The sequence below is a fragment of the Phodopus roborovskii genome, unplaced genomic scaffold (assembly GCF_943737965.1).
Source record: "Phodopus roborovskii unplaced genomic scaffold, PHOROB, whole genome shotgun sequence".
In the NCBI taxonomy this organism is placed as follows: Eukaryota; Metazoa; Chordata; class Mammalia; order Rodentia; family Cricetidae; genus Phodopus; species Phodopus roborovskii.
The window spans coordinates 24,552,631-24,577,070 of NW_026126558.1; the positions used below are offsets into that span (position 1 = coordinate 24,552,631).

The window sequence follows — 24,440 nt, forward strand, 5'->3', positions numbered from 1 at the left end:
TTTTCCCTGTCACAATTAGTTTTCTTTTCTAAAGAATAGATTTATTTATAATTATGTATGCACAGGCACATGCACACTTGAGTGCAGGTGCCCTCCAAGGCCAGAAGGGGGCATCAGATGCCCTGGAGTCAGAGTTACAGGTAGTTGTGAGCTGCTCTAGGAACAGAGTAGTACACACATTTAACCTATGAACCACTTATCAAGGCCCATGATTCACTTTCTTTGTGACTCACAAGCTTGCCTTCTGAGTTCCTCTGAAGAGGTTGGTAGTAAGTGTATATATGTATGCATGTGTGTATATATGTGACCTGTGTACATTTGCATACATGCATATGTATGTGTTTCATATGAGCTCTCACAGCTCTAAAAGTGGGAGAATTTCAAGATGTCTTTATTAGATATAAAAAGCTACAGTACATCTCATGCACCAGGGTGACTAATACATAGTCATTATCCTTACAGCAATTACTACAACAGGAAATAAAAACTTGCAAGAATTATTTATTCAACTTAAAAACCTGAATTAAAATTGCTAACCTAAATAGCAACCTGCTTATTATGCAAAAAAAAAACCTTATTCTACGTTTGTGAGAACTAGAAACTTGTAAGTATTATTAGTAAAAAAAAAAATTAAGAAAAACTAATTATTGGTTAAATATCAATGTTATCTACAATCCCCTGCAGAGAGCTCTTGATGGGGGAGAGGTCCACAATGGAGGATGAGCTGAATGACCTCTTTGTGTCTGAATGCCCCCTCCTCCAGCTGTGACTTCATTGAAAAGTTACTCAAATCCCTCCAAGGGAGAGATGCAGAGTGTCACTGCTCCTGAGAAGGGCAGGGGCCTTGCATTCTGCAGCGTGTGCCTGGGGGTCATTCCCTGAGATGTGGCAACTACAGGAAAAGGCAAATGGCATAGTGGCTCTGTGATGCAGTTATGTTGGATTTGGGACATTAGCCAGGCTTGCTGAGGCTGCATCTTGGATGCCTCCATGAGACAAGCAGATAGCAAGAGAAAAGGGAGTATGAGTGACCCGGCAAGCAGCTGCCTCCCACAGGAAACCTGGGCAGGGTTGAATGTCATATGGGCTCCTTAACTTTCCCAGGCTCCTTCTGGTGAGTGGGTTGGTGGTTATATGTGCTCTATGACCTGTCACCCTTGGTCTCCACAGTCCTTCCTGGGTGAATTCACAGTTGCTTCAAATTAAACAAGCCATTTCCCTGAAGTTTACAGAATGGATCGTTGCTCAGTAAAGCAGTTAATGGGATTGCAGGCCTGCTGGATCACCTTGAGACCCAAGGTCAGGAGCTGCCAACAGTCTCCTTCCTCCCTGGACAGGCCTGGGGAGGGGCTGGGGGGTAGCTGGGCACTGGGTATGTGTGAGGGGGATACAACAGTGCTGGGACTCTTGAGAGCAGGCATAATGGATCAGTTACAGCCTCCCTAGGGACTGGGCTTCTGAGTCCTGTCCCATAGCTCATGCCATTCAGTCTTCTTCCTTCAGACAGACAGACAGACAGACAGCCCTACCAGGGGTTCAGGGACCCTTGGGGAAAGACTCCTCAAAGTTCAACATAGACAAATTTGCTTGGAAGTTTTGAAGGGACAGAGGTCTATAATAGATTGGAATTGTGTATAGGGTGGGGGGGGGACAGTGTGGGAGCTCAGACAAAACGATAGCCTCATTTTCTCAGTGTTAGGAATGGCCATCAACAAAATATGTATCTGTCCCTGGATGTTTAAGGGGCCTGGAATTTTCTACCTTGGAGGTAGAAAGTTCTTTGGACCCAGATGCAAGGGGTGCTGGGCTGGAGTCTGTGCCACTCCTTGGAAATCAGGGAAGGTGATGTCAGGTGTGTCAGATCTAGGCTGCAATGACTTTGGGTCCCCTGGCCCAGATACTGGCAACCTTAGATGATCAGCTCATCCCGGGGATCTGAGCCATACAGCTCTGCCAGCATCTTGAACCTGGGTCCCCAGTCATTGAGGAAGTCGTAGTCGATGTCAGAGTCGGAGGAATTGGTGGTCAAAGAGCTGAGTGACTCTGCGATGGACTCTGAGCCCTCGTAGCCGTAGATGTGCAGTGTGTCATAGGGGGGGCCACCGCCGTCATTGTCTGCCTCATCTTTCTTCACCTCGATCATGGTGGCCATCTCACTGGGCCCGCCGTGAACCCCAGGCCCCAGCCGCGGTGGCTTCTGAACCTGCGAGTACACCGCTGGCCGGGCGTCCATTGTGGACCGCAGGGGCTTGGTCGTGCCACCACCGCGCACAGAGTTGAGCACTGACACATCGTAGCTGGTGGTGTCCATCTCGCCGCCACCTTCCTCATCATAGGTGACCAACTGCTCGTGAATCTCAAGGGCACTCTTGCTATGTGCATGTGCCTGCTTCCGGAGTCTCCTCCTCAGAAAGATGAGCAGGGTGATCACTGCCGGCCAGGGAGTCAGAGCAACAGACTTGGGTCAGACAGGGTGCGTGGGTGGAATGCCCTTACCCCTACCCCCTAGAGATGCATGGAGCCAGCCCAGATTCCGAGGGCCATTGCCATGGTTTGGCACAAAGTTTAAGTCAGGGGCCTAATACCGACCCTGCTGAAAATTGAACAGTAATGGCTGCAGGAAGGTCCCTTGATCCTTCATCCGTGGCAGAGAGGCCCCTCAATGAGGCTTAGGCCGTTTCCTCTATGTTTCTAGCCTTGAGTTAGTTAATAATCTGTTACATACATAAAGTGAGGATGGTCTGATGAAGCCCTTCCCCCACACTTGAGTATACTGCCTGCAAAGTGGATACAGTGTGACACTAGTATTTGGGGAAGGTGATGATGAGATTCTGTGGGTGGCATCAATCCCTTTATCATCATTACTAATTATTATGAAAGGAAAATCTGTCTCTAATGTCTCTGGCACAGAGATTCCAGGAAATGGATACAATCAGTGGGAAGTTCGGAGGCCTGGAGCAGTTGCTGTCTTTATGTCACAGCATCCTAGCTTGTCGGTGTAGTGCATGGGCTGGTGCAGCATAGACAACATAGACAACGGAATGGGCTGGAGAAGCCCAGTGCTGCTGGGTGCCAATGCTAGGGGGAAACTTCCTAGTGCCACAGCGGGGTGAGGCTGGCTAACAAGGCAAAATACCAATTCTGGCAGTTTGCCCTTCACAAATCCTTGTCTGAGGTCTGTTTCCTGGGAATGCAAAATGTAGGAGAAGCCTAAAGTGCCCTGAAAGAGACAAGGCTCAAAAACTAAAGGAAAAACAAAAGCAAAAAAAAAAAAATTTTTTTTTTTAGAAACAAGTAAAGCCAGGAGTGTGGTGGTGCACACCATTAAAACCAGCACTCAGGAGACAAATGCAAGTGAATTCCAGGCCAGCCTGCTGTATATAGTGAATTCCAGGCCATCTAAGGCTATACAGTGAGTCCTTATATCAAAATAAATGAATGAAATAAATAAATAATAGTTTTAATGCAAATCAATGCCCCAAACAACACCTGAAATATAGTATGCACTCAAAATATATGTAGCAAATGAATTAATGTCAACTCTCTCTCTCTTTCTTGAAATGGTGGAGATTGAACCTGGTGCTTGACACATGCTCTGCCAGTGAGCTACATCCCTAGCCCCAGGTTATTTTGAAATGGTGTTAACTTGTGTCTCATCTCTCCTTTTTTCCTACCCCCTTAAGCACTGGGTTGGTGGGGTTCTACATCTGTCTCTCTGTATCCAATACAAGGAACCATGAGGTTCAGGGTGTTGCAGGACTGGGCTGGGACCCTGCTTCTTCCGTGAAGCCCTCTCAGCCTCTTCTCCCTGTCCCATGAGACACTGACCTGTGATGGTGAGGATGCAAAGAAAGATGGCTACCAGCGCCTGGATGCTGACACCTGCCTGGGCAGCCATCTCCTCACAGAAGGTGAACTCTCCTTGTTCATTGCATTTGCACACAGCCACTGTCAATGTGCTGGTTCCAGTCAGGCTGGGCACTCCGTTATCTGAGATGAGCACAGGTAGGTAGTGGAACTTGGCCTGCTCCCGGTCAAACTGCCCATACTTGACAGTGATGTTGGCGGTATTGTCTGCAAACATCAAGACCACAAAGTGAGGCTCTGCCAGGAGCATCAGCCCTCTTGCACCCGGGGGTGGGAGGGGGAGTGGGGAAGCTGCCTCTTCCTGGGTGATTTCTCTGCCCTTTTTGCTCCCTGCCTCATGTTTCAGCCCCTTAAGCATAGGCCTGTCCATTTGTAAAGGATGTAGTTTGAACAGCTGCTTTGGCTCAGCCTAGAAGAGTGGCTCAGTCAGAATACAAACCCCAACTCTACTGTACTAATGGGTACACGTGTCCCCTTCCAAGCCCATTCTGATAACAGGGCCTCTTCTCTCAGTTCATCGTTGTACTGCTTCAAGCTTCCACACACAATTGGGGAAAGAATGCTTTTTTTTTTTTTTTTTTTTGAGCACCAGGCTCCTCTGAATCATTGCAAATTGCAAAGGAGGTTTATAACTGTAAACACAAGCCTAGGTGCCCAGTGGTACTGACATTTGCCATTGGGAGAGGGTGTCCCCAGGCCATCTGCAACCAAGAACCAGCTTCTGTGCCAATAGCCCCTATCCCCAGAGTTAATCATTTGTTTGCTACACGGCAGCAACCTCTGGGGAGCTTTATGAACATCCTGCTTTTCAGACCCCCCCCCCACACACACACTGCTGAAGCTGCTGTTCAGTGGCTGTAAGCAAAGAACAGATGGTCTGCCTTTTGTCGGTTTCTGGGAGGTTGTAACACCAATGGTCAGAGGACTTACTTAGCCATACAGGATGGGCACATGCAAAACCAGCCAGAAGCCAAGACTTTAAAATGAAAGCCAGTTTTATCTCATTATTCATAATTACATTTCAGTTTTAAGGCTGTTATAATGGAGAACAAATGACAGGGCACTGACATTTGCTGGAATTGAAATGATAGGATTGAAATGAGAGACTCTGATATGCAGGATATGTGTATGCAAATGACTCTGAGACCAATAGACTTGCCTCCTGCTGCATGTAGGGTGTGTGTTTGGGGTAGTTCCTAAATTTTCTATTCTGCTTGTAGGACCCCAATTCTACTTAGTTCATTTGAGGTACACACTGAACATGGGGTGACAGGTATTTTTACAATGTTATTTTCTGAGGTCACTAACTGTCAGCACAGCATGGCTAATTTCTTTATTTGTAGACCATGGTATTATGGCTAATCCCTCGTACATGCCCCCCACTCTCAGGGACCCTCTTCCCTAGTCTTCCCAAAAGATGACAATGGGCTGTTTCAGTAAGGGGCTCTCACAGTATCGTCAATGAAGGACAGGGAGATTTCCTCCATGTTTGAGTGGACAGTTGGTATATTCTATCTAAGGGTGTCTATTTTTCTTAGGCAGTTGCAGAGGCCATGGAAGCCTGGCCACTTTCAGATGGAATTCAAGCAGTCCATGATCATCTCTCTAATACATGTATTTTCACCAGATTTCTGACTGTGCACTGCTAACCTCACAAGACTCTCTGGGCTTTGATTGGCTGAACAGATGTGCTGTGATATGCTGTGATTGTTCAGGAACCACTTTATGGTGGATGCTGTTCTGGCTGAACTGCATCAAAACTCATTGCGTTGTTGGAATTTGTGACTTCCTATTTCCAGTTTTGACTTTTTAGAATGATATGGAAATTTGTAGTTTCATTGAGACTGAGATTCCAGTATTAGAAGGGGCCCTTGACTGGTTTGGACTGATCTGGCTGCCTGCATCCCTGTATTCATTTTGTGTTCCTTTTCAGAGAGCCTCTTCAGGGTAATGTTAACCCTACAGCCTACGTCCTGTGGACCATGAAGCCTGGCTTGGTGGCTTTGACCATAGCATAGACCAACTGCACAATGTATATGGTGAGAGTTTACAAAATAACCCATAATGAAGACCCCATGCAGACCTGTCACCCCATGTTGGTCTAGTCCTTGACCCTAGTGCTTCGAGACTCTTGAAGGCACCTCTGACCTTCTAAGAGGCAACCGACTGCTCTAATGCTCACCGTGGTTGTTTATGAGGGTGAAGTTGCTGTTCTCAGTCTTCAGGGCAAACTTGAACTTCATGTTTGGTGGCGATACATCCTTGTCTGTTGCAGAGATCCGTACTACCAGCTGGAATGTGAGAAATGAGAAATGATCAGTGTGGTTTGAGAGTGGTATCCTGGGGTTCAAGGATGGGTTTGGCATGGCCATAGTTGCCTGTCACATGCAGCATTATCTTGAGTGGTCTTCCCAATGCCACTTTTTCTACTACCATCCTGCACCCACTTGTCCCTGACCTATTCTTCAACACTTCCAGGGGCTTTACTTCTCCACCTGTAAAATGTGAATAGCACTTCATTCAGGCTGTTATGTAGTTACTTTAAACTTAAGGAACTCTACAAGGTCAGGAAGGTTAGCTCCTCATCCCTCTGCCTGAAAACACACTTCTCTCCCTCACCTCCCTCACTTGAAGCCAACTCACCTGGCCCTGGGCAGCATTCTCACACACTTTAGGTTCATAGGGCTGGGCAAATTCTGGGGGATTGTCATTCTCATCCAAAACTTCAATGTGAACCTGCACAATGGATTCTTTACCTACAGGGTTACCTGCAGGAGAAAGAGCTTGTCACCACTGTGGGCACAGCAGATGCTGGTCTTTGAAGCTGGAAGATGCTTGGATGGATGGATAGTCCTGGGGCACTGTGTGGTGGAGGCCACTTTTGTTGCAGTGTGGAGGAGGAAAAGGGAATAGACTTTTATATGTGAACAAGTTTGCTTATAAGAATCCGGAGCTAAACACCCTCAGTGCATCTTAAGAGGTTGTAATTAAATTAGTAAGTAAGTCAAGCAAATACAATTGTACAAATAATCATATACTCATTTAAATAACATTGGCGCCTCTCAGGAACCCCATGGGACCTGGGTTCAGAGGGAAAGTGAATGCTTCTTTGCTGGGTGATTGTCACAACTCCCCTGGCATCTGTCAGAAATTATACAAATTGTTGCAGAACCTAACAATCTCTAGTTGAGACCTGCTTCTTATTTTGTAACCAACAGATATAACTTTCCACACACAAAGGAGTGTTTGCTAAGTGTGTTTAACACTAAGAACCATTAAGCATTTGGTCCAGGAACAGCCTATGCCCTATCTCTGTTCAATGGACCAAACCCCAAGAAACTGTGAGCCATGTGTCTTTGGTGAGTCTCATCACAGAGATACCTGAAGATCCTGGGTTTTTTTAATCACAGAACTTCTTAAGCTATGATGCACATCATGAGGTTCTCATTCAGTCTAGAGTGCTACCTGTCATGTATAATTAAGTACAGAGTGTAAATAGTTAACTATGATAGTCAAAGCTTATACTTAGGTTTGTTAAGTTTTTATAGATCTATAGAGATATATTTCAAATTGATATGCATTCTTCAAACCTTTCAAAGACCTACAGAATATGGCATTTAAAATAGTTAAGGGTTTGTTTTTCTTAACAATGAGGCACAACTGCTCCTGGCAACACCAACTGAGTCACAAAGGAAGATGGACATCAAAGAAACTCGTTATGGAGTTTACTACCAACATGGCAAGACTAGCCATTTGGGCAAGAAACTACTCTTGTCTGGACTGTTTGACTTCATGCTGTAAAAACTGGACATGCAGGACCCACAGGAAAGTGACTTCTGAAACAAGATGGACATTGCTATAGGGTCCCTGCTTCATGGAAAAGTTTGCCAGACACTCTACAGGACTCTCACACACAAATGGCTGACAAACTGCCAACACAGGTGGGACAATTTGAAATTCCATGCTTTGCTAAAAAGTCTGACAGACACACTATGGCCTATAGACTGAAGATGGAACATTACAAAAGAACTTCGGGTGACTGACCAGGCAGCGAGTTGTCTCTGTCATTTCTAAAGTTTATATATTATCCTGATGGGACATGTCATTCTGTAAATATGTTTCTCATACTGGTTAAGGAATAAAGCACTGCTTGCCAATAGGAAAGCAAGACAGGCGGGACTAGGAGACAAGGAGGAAAGAGGAAGTAGTAAGGAGGAGTCAAGTTGGAGAGTCTGGAGAGAACAGAACCGCCATTCCTCCGCTCTCGGTAAGACCACGTGGAAATACATAGAAATGGGTTAATACTTAAGACAGAGCTAGCCGATAAGAAACAAGTAACTGGCCAACAGCATAATATCAAATACAGAGTCTCTGTGTATTATCTGGGGCTGGCACGGTGGCGGGACAAGACTAGGTGGCAGGAGGAAAAACCTTACTCCTTACATTATCCTTCTGTGGTCTTTGAATGAGTTAAAGACAGATAGTTATGGTTATAGTTTTCCTTAGTTGGGATTAAAGTTAAGTTATATATAAGACTTTAAACTCACAAAGATAGGATAGATGATAGAATATTTTCTTTAATTCCTGATGTTAATGGACTAAATATTATTAACTATAGTTCTTATTTGATAATTGTTAAAGTTAAAGCCTTTCTTTTTATTTAGACAGAAATGAGGAAATGATGGGAGATGGCATTCTATAAATGTATTTCTCTTATTGGTAAATGAATAAAGCACTGTTGGCAAATAGGAAGGCAAGATAGATGGAACTAGGAGACAAGGAGGATTCTGGGAGATGTAGTAGAGAGGTTTGAAATGTAGGGTCAAGAGGAGTAAGAGGTCTGAACCTGTCTCTGGTAAGATAAAACCATGTGGAAACACTTAGATTGATAGAAATGAGTTAATATTTAAGACAGAGCTAGCCAATAAGAAACATTAGTAATGGCCAACAGTTTCATAATTAATACAGTGTATCAGTGTGTTATTTGGGGCTGACACAGCTCTGGGACCAGGCTGGTAGGAAAGTGCTTGTGACAGATACCCTATTATTCTGTACTCTAAACAAGGTTTGTGGGTGATCTATAAGATGTTGATTCAAGGGGCACTTTCAGAAATGGAAGTTCAACATATGCCATATGGGGACTTGTAATATCTTTAGACGTTCAAAATGATGAATCATGTCAGTTTTAAAAGGATTAAGGAAAAGAAGAACCCAGATGACCTGGAAGATAAAGGAACTCACCTCTAGAATCCAGTTCATTTGCTTCCACAGTCAGGTTGTACCAGGCGTGGGTTTCTCTGTCCAGTTCTTTCTCGTTATAGATGTCCCCCTGTTTGGTTATTCGGAAGAATTGCCCTCTGTCACTGGTCTTACGGATGGAGTATCTGTCCAGGAGAAAGAGGTTCATGGCTTTCCTAGTTCTCTACTGATTCCAAAGTCCTCAGCATGACAGAGAAGGCACCTCAGGACTCATTCCTTATGTCCTTCCCTATACTCCTTCTCAGTGTGCACTGTACTTCTACCCAGAGTGAGTGAGCCTACACATGCATACATGAACAGGACAATGCTTGACTGAATGGTGTGGTTATCTCACAATTGGATGGGGGTACCTGAGACCCTCCCTACCCAGCTGCAAATCAAACTAAGTAGGTCACTCTAAAATCAATTGCATCGTGTGTGTGTGTGTGTGTGTGTGTGTGTGTGTGTGTGTGTGCAAGCAGGTGAGCAAAGCCCAGGAAGAGACAAACAAACAAAAACAATAGCTGGAAGAAACAAAAACCAGCTGAAGACACATGAAGTGAAAACCTGAGAAGTTCTCAATAAACCAGGAAAATGACTATGAAGAGGTGTGTGTGTGTGTGTGTGTGTGTGTGTATGTGTGTGTGTGTGTGTGTGTGTGGTGTATGTGTGTGAAGATAGTTGCTACTACTGAGAAACCATGATAAATAAACAGAAGACATAATACAAAATATAATAATAGAATTTTTCTGATAAGAAGAAGGCTTAACTCTATGGTGATGTGATCAATATTTGGGCATAACTAAAAAAGTATAGCAATAGATAGGTGTGTGCTAATAGTCCTTTGAGTGTCCCAGGTATGTAATGAAACTGAAGAGTTCAGAGTCCTGGGAACAAAAAAGTAGATTCCTTAAAAAGAAAGGGAAATCAGATGTCCCCCAGATGTTCCCACAAAGGTGAATGCTACAAAGGTGGGACCTTTGAAGAGAAGTGTCTACAATTACACAGGTACATCCAAGTGCTATTAAAATAAGAAGGCAAATTGATTTTACACGCACACACACACACACACACACACACACACACACCTTCTAAATATATAAGGACTTAGGGAATCATAACTCACAAAAGGTCCTGTTTATGCAAAGAAAAAAGTTGTTTTGAAACTTTAAGAGATTTCTCAATCAAAAGTAGGAACCTGGTTTGGAAGGAATTGAAATGAAGTTATTGGTGCATGTGTGAGTGATGCATTTACCTAGAAAACAATTATGATTTTGTAGACAGAAGTAAATCTCCAGTCAAATATTTACAAGAAAAAAAGAAGGTCTATAGCAAATATGAGGAGCAAGAAGAAACCTAATCCACTTGAGAGACAGGAAATAAAAGACAAGAAACAGGAAAGGTAAGGCCAGAAACAGCATGGATGATGGAAGCACAAAGCAGGATGGAGGCAAAGCATCTCTACTGAGATAACAAAGCCAGGCTCACTGCAGGCTCCTTTCAAGACACAGCTCTATGTCAAATAATCTAGTCAGAAGTGAGAGTTTGGAGAATTTATCAAATAGAAATAATGTGTAAACAGGTATGGCATGGTACTGAGGGCCAAAAGGGTAAGCAGAACAGACTGGCTCATTTCACAAGGTTGCAAAATTGCAGGTCCTGAGCTCAGCCATGGAGCACTGGCTTAGCATGCACAGACCCTGACTTCTATCCCTTGCACTGCAAAAAGAAGTTGTAGGGCATAATGAAGGTAAAATAGTGGTAAGTCTTAATTAACTGGACAGAAAAAAATTAAAATACATGAAACAAAACTATTGCTATTTCAGGAAAAAATAATGGGTACCATACAACTGTGTTCTATCACAGAACATATTATACTACTACCTTCCAATTCCTCCAACACTCATAAAAGGAAAACAAAATAAAACAACACCAAGTCATCTCTCAAAGTCTTCAATCAAAGAAACAGCCCAAAATATAATTATAAACCATGTTGAGTAGAATGACAGTGAAATAGTGATCCCCAGATGCATGAGATTTACCACACCCAGAGATGCTTGCTTTGTTCTCAACAAGAAAACTAATACAGCTAGACCTGGTGAGGCAGGCCTACCATTCCAGAAAACTGAGGCAGAATTTCAAGGTCCACCTGGGCTATAGAGTGAGTTCATAGCTAGATAGGGCAACTTAGTGGGATCCAGTCTAAAAGTGAAGAAAGAAAGAAAAAAAGGAAGGAAGGAAGGAAGGAAAGAAGGAAGGAAGGAAGGAATGAAGGAAGGAAGGAAGGAAGGAAGGAAGGAAAGAAGGAAGAGGAATTCTGGGGATGTGGCTCAGGAGGTAGAGGTCTTGTGAAGCCCTAGACTAACCTCAATATTGTAAATAAACAAAGTAGATTTTCAAAGATGACATATAAACTAATTCTTGGGCCATCAAAATGGCTCATTGGGCAAAGGTAGCTATGACCAAGCCTGGTGACCTGAGTTGTAATCTCTGGTTCCCACATGGTACAAGGAGAGAGCTGATCTGATTCCTCTAAGTTATCTCTGGCCTCCACATTTGTGCTGTAGTAAGCACCACCCCTAACACACAGAATAAATAAAGTGTAATAAAATAAAAAAATCTTATTAGGATATAAATATTTTAAGATTATATATTAAAATTTATGTGAAGTCAGGTATAGTGAAATGTACCCTGTAATTCCAGTACTCAAGAGGAAGCGATAGGAGGATTATTGCAATTCAAGGTCAGCCTGGGCAACGACATAAAAGAAGCAAAAAAGTTCATATCTAAGAATGGTCATTTAAGGTTGTATAAAAAACAGGGAGAGAAGGACTTACGTTAGACAGATTAAAGTTCAGCAGAAAGCTGTTCTGTTAAAGCAGAATGTCACAGAATAGGTAAAGTGGAGAATTCAGAGGTAGAGTCAAGTCTATGTGAGAACTTAAATATGTAAAAAGCAGTGGGGAAGTAATGATATTTAGTCATCAGGGCTGACCTGTATGAGATAAAATAAGATTGGATTGAATTCATGCTTACTACCAAATATTATGTGACTCCAAGAAGTCTGAGCAGATCTATATATTCTTTTTTGTCCCAGAGGCTAGAGGAGGAACATCTAGTAAGGGCAGATGAGCAAGGACATTGGTTTAAATATGTCTTTCTTTCCTTCCTTCCTTCCTTCCTTCCTTTCTTCCTTCCTTCCTTCCTTCCTTCCTTCCTTTCTTCCTTCCTTCCTTCCCTCCTTCATTCCTTAATTCCTTCCTTTTGTTTTTGTTTTTCGAGACAGAGTTTCTCTGTGGCTTTGGAGCCTGTCCTGGATCTCGCTCTGTAGACCAGGCTGGCTTCGAACTTACAGAGATCTACCTACCTCTTCCTCCCGAGTGCTGAGATTAAAGGTATGTACCACCAATGCCCGGCTGGATATTTCATTTCATGCCCTCAGAAGCTAGAAACCGTATCCACCAATTCATATATTTGTGGCATTTGGGGATACAGCTTTTGGGAGGTAATAATGATTAGATTAGGTCATGAGGGTAGGGCTCTCATGGTGGATTAGTGGCTTTATAAGAAGGTAATGAAAGACACACTGCTCATTATGTCTAACCATCTTAGAAAGAAAGACCCCATTAAATGGCAATCAGGTGCAGGCATCATGCTGTTGTATTTCCAAGACTTTAGATCCTTAAGATAAACAGATCTCTGATGTTCATAAGTTATCCAGCTCATGGTATGAAGTTACAGCAATAGAAAATGAATGAGGAACAAGAATTGGTTAAAGGTGTAGGATATGATCCAAAGCAAATGACAGCAAACATACAAACAATAACAACAAATTCAGCATCAGTGTATCTGTGCATTTGTGTGGTCATGAAGGAACATATACTCTGAGTCCACCCATGAACTCAGTGAGGACAGGAGCTACCACAGATTTCTTTATAGACTTGGGTAGTTTCACCAAGTGAAAGCAACACTTCTGGCTTTGTGTTTTGGGAGACACATTTCTTAACTATTTTTGGTGATAGGACTTCAGATATGTCATTGCTGACTGACGATTGCTCTCTTGACTCTCAGTCCTCATTAGATGGGATCTATGTGAGTCATGGTCCAAAGTCCTTCAAAGAACAGAGGATGACCTGAACCAGACAAGATGGGCCTAATAAGAACTGGTAGGGCAACAGTATAGATAAAAGGAGCCAGGGCCAGCCTCTGCATTTTTCCATGAAGGTGTGGGGAGTGTCCTTCTCTGAGCCTTGGTCTCAGACTACTAGACATAAGAATGCCCATGCCAGGCTCATCATACCAATATCACTTCATGCCCACCACCGCTTTACCCAATGCTGCGCTGAGCCTTGTCGGGGTCTTTGGCCATCACAGTGCCTATCAGAGGTTTCTTTTGGTTTTCTGGCAGCTGGAAGTGATAGAAGCGTCGCTGGAAGACAGGGGGCTCATCCACATCCATGACATTGATGGTGATTTTGGCTTTGTTTTTGCCTGCAGTGCTGCTCAAATATCCGAGTCGGATAGTGGGGTCCGTGGCCTCAATGTAGAATGTGTACTGATGGATGAGTTCATAGTCCAGGGGCTGTGTGGGTGGCAAGGATAGTGACTGTTTTTAGCCTGTTTCATTTTCCTGGCCCCACCTCCATACCTCACCCTATTCTAAGTATTAGGGACACGCACACATCCTCAGTCCCCTCTCAAAGGGATCATAGCCTAGTGGTTCTATTTAAAGGAGTGCCCTTTTGGTTTTGCTTAAGAAGATTCTCCTTTGTCTGCCTAGCAAAGTCCTTCCTATTTGTCTTGAGGGATGAATAAGAGTTTGCTGGGAAGGTCGGTAGTAAGGCACAGCCCTCTCGGAAGCTGCTCTGAATAGAAGCAACAGCTTCCTGTCTGGTATTGTTGCACAGCCCTGAACATAACCAGCTACATTTTTTTGTTGTTGTTTGTATGCCTGTCTTCCCCACTGTCTGAAAGCCTCGTGGAGTCTGGTGGCTGGGCATGTGTTCCCAGTCCTCTACCCGAACATTCTAAAAACATGAAAGCTCCCCTCCCTTCTCTTCTGGATTCAGTTAGTCTGACTTTGCTTGCTGCCAGCAGTAGCTACTGTTCATGGCCACTTGTGCCCTCTGGTACACATTCTTTACATAAATCTTGGGAGATGTCTAATGCTTGTGGGGGCACTGTGCTGGTAAGTATCAAATGCCAAGTTTCCATCTAATCTGGAATGATATTTTCCATATAACCTGTGAAGGGAACCTCAACTGAGGAAATACCTAGATCAGGTTGCCTGTGGGCTTGTCTGGGGGTGGGGATTTCTTGGCTGTTAATTAGTGTAGAAAGACCTGGCCCATTTGTGGACAGTACCACTCCCTAGGCCTGGTCTTGAATTTTGTGAGAGAAGAAAGCTAGCAGAGAGATGAAGCCACAGACGGGAAGTATGAGTGCATTCATTTCTGCTTTTGACGGTTGAAGTGATGTGGCCAACTGTCTCCTACCATTGTGACTTCCCTTTAACAATGGGCTCAACTTCGAATTATAAGCCAAATACATCCTTTTCCAAAGTTGCTTTTGACCAAGGTTATTTTATCATAACAACAAAATGATACTAGGACAAGTGCTTTCTATCTGCATTGCAGGGCTTGTGGCTGCTTACCCCAGCACCTGAACTTCCTGCTGTAGCTCTGAGATTCTCTCTGTGTTGCCCCCATGGGACTGGGCCCCACTTGTAACCTGCTCATCGGTGATCTCTGATGGAAGATGTCATTCTGCAAATATGTTTCTCTTATTGGTTAATGAATAAAGCCCTGTTGGCCAATAGGAAAGCAAGATAGGCAGGACTAGGAGACAAGGAGGATTCAGGGAGAGGTATGGAGATTCAACATGTAGGACCAAGACAGCAGAACTCTGGACCCTCTCTCTCTCCAGTAAGATAAGACCACATGGAAACACTTAAATTAATAGAAATGGGTTAATCTTTAAGACAGAGCTATCCAATAAGAAACGCTAGTAACAGGCCAACAGTTTTATATCTAATACAATGTCTCTGTGTGTCATTTGGGGCTGTTGCAGCTGTGAGACCAGGCTGCTAGGAAAACCTACTTGTAACAAAATGGACTTAAGAACTTTCACTTAAAACTTAACAAAAGCTTTAAAAAGGGCTTTAGAAACAAAAGAACAGAGACAAGCAAAGCTTCTCTGTAGCAACATTTTTTCTCAGTTGGACTCTGTTTTGCTAGAGACAACTAGAGGTTTGTGGGGCTCCTTTAAGGGAAATTTCCTGACTCAGCATAAGCGGCAATAAACCTTATGGCTTCTAAAAAGTGCTGCTAACAATTCAATGATATATATGAGCAGCTGATTTAAAAAAATAATAGAGAGTATCTGGGGCATTGGTGGCACATGCCTTTAATTCCAGCACCCGGGAGGCAGAGGCAAGCAGATCTCTGTGAATTCAAAGTAAGCCTGGTGTACAGAGTATATTTCAGGGGCCCCCAAGTTACACAAAGAACTCCTGTCTCAAAAATGAAAAAAATAGAAAAAAATAGAATAATAAAAAAACCACATAAAGATGGGAAGCACACAAAGGGTCCGGATACTTGATGCTATTGTATTGTCTTTAAATTGCTTGATTGCTAAAGAAGAAATAATTGCTACAATACACTTGATTATTAATGCTGCTAAATTAATCCAATTTATATATTTTAAAAATGCTTTGACTACAAAATTTAAGTCCAAGGACAGTTTACTGGGGAAAAGGCTTCCTATTTTTGTTTCCATAGAAAATGAAAAACTGTGGATTCCTTCCATAATAACATGGTTATGATCAAGCAAAGACCTCCTGAAGCAATGTCCCAGATTATCCAACATTCAAAACTTTTGGGACAAAGCAGCCTTGCAGACCACTACAGCCAGGATTTCTGTGTCTTCTTAGGATTCCCATAACAGCACCCCCTACCAGCAGGAAGCAATTTGGAAAGAATGACCCCCAAATTCCCAAATAGTGTCTATAAATTTTATGCTTGTTTTCATTTAAATGGGCTTGGTTATAAATGGTTAATGATTACAACCAGTCTCTTTTTAAAGGTAATAAGGGGATTATGGTCTAGGAATGAATACTTTGTTTTGGAATGGATTTTCATTTATTGATACATATTTAAGGTCAATTTTGTAATATGTATATTTCTCCTTTTGTTTATGTATTTAGAAATGTAATGTATAATTTAGCACAGATTCAAAACTTAGAATTAAGTTAGTTAGGTTTTCTAGATATACAGAGATATATTTGAGATGGATAATATTCTTCAAACTCTCAAAGACCTACAGAATATGGCATTTTAAATGGTTTAAGGTTTTTCTTAATAATGAGGCACAACTGCTTCTGGCAACACCACCTTCATCAGAAAGGAAGATGGACATCAAAGAACCTCGTCATGGAGTTTGTTTTCAATAGCATGTCAAGACTAGCTATTTGGGCAAGATGCTGCTCTTGTCTGGATTGTTTGACTTTATGCTGTATAAACTGGACATGCAGGACCCACAAGAAAATGACTGTTAATACAAGATGGACATTGCTACAGGGTTCCTGCTTCATGGAAGAGTCTGTCAAACATTCTGCAGAACACAGAAAAAAGTGACTGACAAACTGCCAACACAGATGGGACAGTTTAAAGTTTCCTGCTTTTCTGAGGAGTCTGCCAGACACACTATGGCCTATAGGCTAAAGATGGAACATTACAGAAAAACTTCAGGTGACTGACCAGGCAGTGAGATGTCTCTGTCATGTCTAGAGTTTATATATTATCCTTCTGTGGTCTTTGAAGGAGTTGAAGACAAATAGTTATGGTTAAGTTTTCCTTAGTTGGGATTAAAGATAAGTTACATGTAAGACTTTAGACTCACAAAGATAGGATAGATGATAGATTAATTTCTTTAAATCTTGCTAAATAATGGACTGAACATTGTTAACGGTGGTTCTTATTTGATAACTGTTTTGTTATATATTTTACTATGTTAAAGTTAAAGCCCCTTTTTTAAATTTTAGACAGAAAAGAAGAGATGATGGGAGATGTCATTCTGTAAATATGTTCCTCTTATTGGTTAATGAATAAAGTCCTGTTGGCCAATAGAAAAGCAGGATATGCAGGACTAGGAGACAAGCAGGATTCAGGGAGAGGTAGGGAGATTCAACATGTAGGACCGAGAGTAGAACTGCAGACCCTCTCTCTGGTAAGGTAAGACCACATGGAAACACTTAGATTAATAGAAATGGCTTAATCTTTAAGACAGAGCTGTTCAATAAGAAACACTAGTAACAGGCCAACAGCTTTATATCTAATACAATGTGTCTGTGTGTGTTATTTGGGGCTGGTGTGACTGTGGGACCAGGCTGGTGGGAAAACATTCTCCTAACAGATCTCAGTAGGAGCTACCTTCTTGCCACTTGTCACTGCTCCTGAAGCTTCCAGGGATTATTTCCCAAATAAACATTTCATTCCCAAAGCCTTGCCCCTGGCCTATTTCTGGAACAACTCTGCCTGAGACAGTGGATTTAGAGTCTCTGTGAGCACACAGCTGTCTCCAAGCTGTACAAGAACATTCTCCTTCAATGGCCTTTGCCTCAGAAGCAGTCCCTGAGTGTGTCCATTTGATGCCAAACTCCACAGCCCATGCCTGGTTTCAGAACTGCAGGTCTACGTACCTTTGTGGGCTTGATGATACCTTCATTACGGTTGGGGTCTGTCTCAATAGTGAAGGTGTCCCTGTACTCGCCCTGCATGATGCTGTACTTGGTCATTCGATTCTGAGGTTCATCTGGGTCCTCAACTGACAGAAATCCCAAGGGACTGCCCACACGGATGTCTTCAGGAACCGCAAATGTGTATGTAGCTGATACGCATAGAGTACCACAGAGTTAATGAAATAGATGAGGCAATTGTCCTCTCTCTCTCTCTCTCTCTCTCTCTCTCTCTCTCTCTCTCTCTCTCTCACACACACACACACACACACACACACACAGAGAGATAGAAATTGAACTAACAGTCTTACCTAGACCAGGAAAACACTCTACCACTGAGCTACACCTCTACCCTTTGGACTTTTGAGATAGAGTCTTGCTCTGTAGCCCAGGCTGGATTTGAACTTGTAGTTTTATTGCCTCTGTCTCTTGTTGCTGGGGCCACAGGCACATGCTGTCTTATCTGGGTATCATACAATATTTTGTTACAGAAAACAGGCAAGAAACTTATGATCATGGAATTCTGGGTCCCAAGGCAGGAGGTCTGTTTGTCTTCTGTCTGTCTGTCCATCCATCTATGAATCCACCAAGTAGTTACTAAGCTCATGGAACATTAATAGACAGGAAGGACAAATCTTGCCTTCAGGAAGTTTATACCATATACAACAACACTACTTAAGAACTAGGCCAGAATTACAGCAGAGCTACTGGGTGCCATGAATATCCCCACTTACTTTTCCTGCCCAGTATCACCTGGGGCACAAGAAAAGCTCTTGACAGACTGTTTTTAAGGGAGAAGTCGTTTGTGAGTAGGTTTATGCCAGGCTTTGGTTGTACCCCTATTTTCTGGGATGTTATAGGTGGGCCTTCAGTAGCAGAGGCCAGGTCTGTCAAGCCAATGGGATATATGTGAAATCGCCTCTACCTCACAGTGGTACTGGAAGCACTGCAGTGCCATCAGCAAAGGTGTGATTTTTGTCTGGTCTATGAAGGGACCCATCAATGGACAGCTGGGTGACCTTGGGAGCAGTGTATAAGGATGGGGTATGGTCTCCATATTCTGGCTTCAAAAGCACTATGAGATATGGGGAGATGTACAGAGGTTTGGGGTACCTTTGTGAGAGCCTCCAAATCACTGAGTCTGTACTGTCCCAGCCCCTGTCTGCTTACGGCTCTATGGGAGAGGCTTACATTGAGTAAAGATGGGGAAGTTGTCATTGATGTCTTCCAGTTTGATAAGCACAGTAGCTGTGCCTGACTCTCCTCGGAGGCCCTGGGCATCTCGTGCTTCCACCACGACCTTGTACTCAGCCTTCTTCTCTCTGTCCAAGTTTTTGTCCTTTGTTAAAATGAGTCCTGAAAAAAGTGTCCCAACAGAAATTGTGTTATCTGAGGAGCCTTGAGAAAATCTGGGTGCTCAGATCCTCCCTAGAAAAGACATAGGTGACTCTACTATATATATCTGAGATTGAGAACCTCAGGACTATAGCCCACTACCTTCAGACCTTCCCCAGCTAAAAGCTGGCCAATGTATGGTCCAATGTTGTTCCTCGTCAGAGAGGGTCTTATGTTGAGACATTCCATAGGGCAGTTCCAGGCTCAGAGTGAGCATGCTATGGTGGATAAGTCATATCTGCTTTAGTTCAAATAGATACGATCGGCTGTGCCATGTTTAATACTGAGAGTGCTGTACTTGATTAATGATGTCTGTCTTGACATATACAGAAGTGGCTACAATTTTTAGTGCTCAGAGAGCTGTGTTGGATTAGTGATGTCTGTCTTGGTGCACATAGAAGTATCAGTTGCACTATGTATTTGCTCATCTTCTGGAAGATAGTGTGCCTAGTTTGACTAACTGGCCTTCTTTCTTGCTTCCAAGATTCAATACATTTTTTCAAATGTGTTAAACTGGTTAAACTGAACCAAATTTGGCCTGAGAAGCCTTCTGTACTTTTCAGACTTGAATCCTTCTGTGATGATCTGCAACCTAGTAGTATGTAAATAAACTAAATCCCTAACTTAGGAGTATGCTCAGCCAATCATAGCAGCTGTGCTCCAGTTAATCATAGGCTGCCACCTGTTCATAGCTGTTCAAATAAGGCAGACACCCCAGCTGTAACCAACTGAGCTGTTTCTAGACAGCAGGATTTTTTCCTACACTATAAATACCACCCAACTATGGGGTTTCTCTGAACTTCTTTGGCTTCTGGGGTGTCCCAATTTGTGAACTATTCTTTGCAAAATTAAACTTGATGAAATTTAATTGGTCTAAAGTTTTCCTTTTAACAAGGTACAAAAAATTATGTGGCATGGCTATGTCTGTGCATAATCTAATTTAAATTTCATAGTTACTGCACAAAGGGCCACGAACATTCCTAGTTTCTGGACAAAGGGAGTAAGGTTCATAGGCCTCAGCTGACTTGCCCAAGGACTGTAGAGCTGAGTAGCAGTGTAGGGTTCAAATCCGATGTCTCTGGACATGTACAAAGACCTTCCAACCAGCATTTTTGTTGAGTCTGGTCTCTGCTTGGGTGAAAAGAGCCCTATTTTCTTTTTTAGCTTCAGTGCATGCCTTGAAGCACCTCCCCTAATCTGCCTCAATATGTCTTTATGTATTCCTTTCCTGTATCAATGGCTGGTGACACCTGTCAGGCTAGACTTCCCTCTGCATTGACACCTGCAATATCCATGTCCCCAAAGGGCTACTCATACAGACCAGAATTATCAATGACGAAGTATTCATTTCCTTTTAGGATTTGGTACATGACAGTGGCATGGCCAGCTACAGTGGGATCATCTGCATCCACTGCAGTCACACGGATGACCGAGGTCCCTGTGGAAAGAGAGAATTCTGGTGTGTCTGTTTATGAGTGTCCCTCACCGCATTCCCTGGTGGGTGTAGATGGGGACCTGCTGTTCTTACTATCCAACCTGAGGAGAGAAAGTTTGCTTTGTGTCAGAGGAGCCATCATGGGGGCCAAGTACTAGCAATGGTAGGCCCAGCCAGATGGGCCATCAAGGGTACAAAGAGAACAGATGGTTTGTGGATTCATGGGAGAAATTAAGAGGGGGAGATGTTTGGGCTTGAGAGAGAAACTTAGGAGGGTTCTGGATGGTTTCATCTCTTCTGAAGATGAGAATGTGTGGTACAGGGAAGGGTATTGGAAAGCCTCCAGAAGGTGGGGGACCACATTTCTCAATCTTTGGAGTTGGAGGGTTCTCTCAAAAAGGTCCAATCCCTGGGCCCTGAACACAGATCCTGTGCCTTCTGGAAGCAGGATGAGGATAGGCTAGTACCTCCTAAGCCCAAATCTATTGTGATGACACACTCTGGGGTCAGGGTCAGGGCCCAGACTATAAGGATAGTCAGCGCTTAGCACATTATGAGGATCAGAACCCATCTGTGATTAGGGACAGGGTTTAGTGTGGGACTAGGTCAGAGGTTAGCCTTTAGGGACAAATTTTAAAAATCATGTGAAGAGGTAGCACAGAATTACAACTAATTCCTTGAACTTACTGAAACCTGACCTTGGGCAGTGAGGTGGCTGATGTGAGAGGTGAGGAGGAGAGAGAGGGAAGACTGGGTACATACCCACAGCTGACATCTCTGGCACAGATGCATTGTATACCTGGTATGTAAACACAGGCCAGTTGTCGTTTATATCATGAACCTTGACAGTGAAGCTGGAAGGCTTTTCTAGGTTTACATTGGTCTCCTTGTCCACAATGAGGGCAGTAAGGAAGTACTCAGAGGCTTTTTCCCGGTCCAATCTCTCAAAGGCATACACATCTCCTGTGTCAGCATTGACCCGGAAGATGGTGCCAGCAGAGTCTCCTTGGAGGACATACTTGGCATTCTTACGGTTCACACTGGACTTGATCTGGGAAAGAAGAGACAACATGCGCTAAGAATGGGAAGTATAGCAGTTTGCATTTGTGAGTGTGTGCACATGATTGTGCAAGTGTGTGCATGCACGTGGGAATGCCTGTATCCATGTGTGCATGTATATGCATAATACCATATGTATAGTGCTGTGAAGGGATCCTCACCGTGACACTGAGGTTTTAAACAAGAACTTTTGACTGGTCACCAAGTGAGCTCTTCTCATGCAAGCAGTGATGAGCATTTCTTAGCTGTGTTCAATGCTTAGAATGGTGTCTGGAGCCCAGGAAGGCACTTGCCACTGGAGAATAAAGGGTGTCACTGTCCCTTAGATTATTACTATCTCATCTGTAAAATGGAGCTAAATCGAATTTCTAAAGACGATTTGCACTAATGAGTAGAGCCTTGGCTTCTTTTGTTGCCCCATGCACAAACAGGGTACATGCCATTAATATGCTGGAGCTGGCTAGCATCAACATGGATTTGAAGACTTTACTAGAATTGAGGAATGTTTGAGATCTGGCTGTTAAATGTAGACATATTAAAAATTAAATCGTCAGAACATATGATGAAATAAATCATTGTTATGAATGGTTTGTCAACCTAAGATTTGGGCGTTTGGAACCAACCTAGCAGACATTCCTCTGGATGTGACAGAGATGTGACTGTGGTTTTCTAGAAAGCATTAACAGAAATGGAAGGGTCCACGCTGAATATAGGCATCATCACCCTATAGACCGGGGTGCTGAACTGAATAAAAAGGAGATAGTAAATGAAGCAGCTGCATCCATCTCTCCACTTCTTAACTGTGGATGCTGCTGCTGCCTCTCCTCCCTGCAATGATGGACTGTGCCTTTAAACCCTGAGCCTGATTAAGCTCTCTATTCCAGAAGTTGCTTTTACCAAGTGTTTTGTCAGAGCAACAGAAATGTAACTAATAAAAGCATGCTAGAAGCAAAGATTATGGATACTCAGAATTCATGTTTCTAACTGTGTTACTGCATTTAACCACATTCTTGAGGTTATTGTGTCTTCTGTGTGGTGATACTAAATGGGGTATGGCCATGTACATCTTATACTAATTCTGCCTTCAGGGATGCATGTCACCATCTTGAAGACTGAGTATTTACACTACAGAAATTGGCAAGTTCTACACATCGCCACTTTCCCCTCAAAGCCAGTTGTCAGACATTTATCAGCACAGCAAGCATTGGTCCCAGTAAATTTGCTTTTGGAATGATGCATGAAATATTCTCTTCTTGGTGATTTATGATGTCCAATCTGCAGAACAGAACCCCAGTGAGTTTTGTTTAACTCTGGGTGTCCTGTAATTCTTAGGTCAATGAGCTAGTTTTCTTTATAACACATGGTATTAGTAGCTTAAGGGAAACCGATATATGCCAAACACCTTGTACTGGACACTACTGACATAAATCAGTGATTGGTCATGGTAGACCCACAAGCCAAATGATATTAGAAATTTTGAATGCTGAATATTCCAGTTTTGCAACTAGAGGATATTACATCTGTAAGATTATAATATTTCATGAGTTCAAAATAGTACTTTTCTAGAAGGCTAGAATGACAAAAACTATAATTCCACTTGAAAAACAGAAATTGGATGTCCACAAGGTATCCTAGGTATCAAGCATGCTTTGGGACTCATAGATATCACAGGCCCCATTCTGGCTCTTGGAACTGAGACTTATAGTAGGAGGCTGACATCTCAGCAGGGCGGCACTTGAGGGTCAGATGGAGCAATGCCCTTGTGTGCACTTGGGGGTCAGATGGAGCAATGCCCTTGTGTGCACTTGGGGGTCAGATGGAGTATTGCCCTTGTGTGCACTTGGGGATCTGATGGAACAATGCCCTTGTGTGCACTTGGGGGTCAGATAGAGCAATGCCCTTGTGTGCAGATGTCCAGTAAGGATTTCTTAAGGTGGGAGGAGAGCAGAGAGTGGCCAGGAGGTCAAGTAGGTTAGCCTCAGGGGAGAAGGAGATTCCAGAAGGGTGCAGGCCAATCTCATGAGGCCTAGAACGTATCCCTAGAGTTTAAGCAGTTCAATAATTGGAGCACTTAGTGAAGGGGTGGCAGCTGGGTGGAAGGCTACGAAACCAAATAGTGGAGCAGAGAATATCCTAGAAGGTGGAAGGGTAGAAGTGTAGAGGGCGAACCTTTCCTTCCTGTAGGCATTGGAAGAAGGAGGCAAACAGTACCTAGGACTAGCAGAGATCTTGGAGCAGGGATTGTGGGGTACAGGGGGCAGGTGGGCCCAATGGGCAGGACAGAGAGTAAACAGCTAGATAGGGGCAAGAAGCCATGTTCAGCTCTGTAACTTATGGGGACAGAAGGGAAAGAAGAAGGGGGACAGTTTGACATCTTGTTCAAGGCCCAGGCTAAGTTGAGATGCTGGTTTTAATCAGGACCTGTTGATTTTTGTGAAAGGAGTAGAGTGGAAGCAATTCAGCTTGGAAATGAACTGGAATAATACAGATTTCATGGGTACCCTTCTCTCCAATCTATTTTATTCCTTTCCCTTCTCTCCTCTTCCCCTCTCTCCCCCTCCCTCAAATCTTCCTTCCTCCCTCCCTCTCTCTCTCCTTCTCTTCTCTTTGGCTATATAACCCAGCCTGGTGCTGAACTCTCCTTCTTCTTGCCCCAGTCTCCAGAGTATCAGAATGCATCACCATGCTTGATTCATCTTATTTAAATAGACA

The 24,440-nt window shown here is 43.3% G+C and overlaps 1 protein-coding gene across 1 annotated transcript in view; it reads right to left on the reverse strand.

The window, feature by feature from the left end:
• Positions 1-370: 370 nt before the first annotated feature.
• Positions 371-24,440, reverse strand: part of Cdh5 (cadherin 5) — a 44,168-nt gene continuing 20,098 nt past the window's right edge. The window contains exons 3-12 of the mRNA XM_051201782.1: positions 21,432-21,720; positions 20,556-20,672; positions 19,031-19,195; positions 17,804-17,991; positions 13,437-13,687; positions 9,109-9,251; positions 6,511-6,635; positions 6,050-6,158; positions 3,829-4,074; positions 371-2,430 (exon numbers count right to left, since the gene is read on the reverse strand). Coding sequence (XP_051057739.1) covers positions 1,910-2,430; positions 3,829-4,074; positions 6,050-6,158; positions 6,511-6,635; positions 9,109-9,251; positions 13,437-13,687; positions 17,804-17,991; positions 19,031-19,195; positions 20,556-20,672; positions 21,432-21,720 — 2,154 coding nt within the window. The 3' untranslated portion in view covers positions 371-1,909. The remainder of the gene's footprint in view (positions 2,431-3,828; positions 4,075-6,049; positions 6,159-6,510; positions 6,636-9,108; positions 9,252-13,436; positions 13,688-17,803; positions 17,992-19,030; positions 19,196-20,555; positions 20,673-21,431; positions 21,721-24,440) is intronic.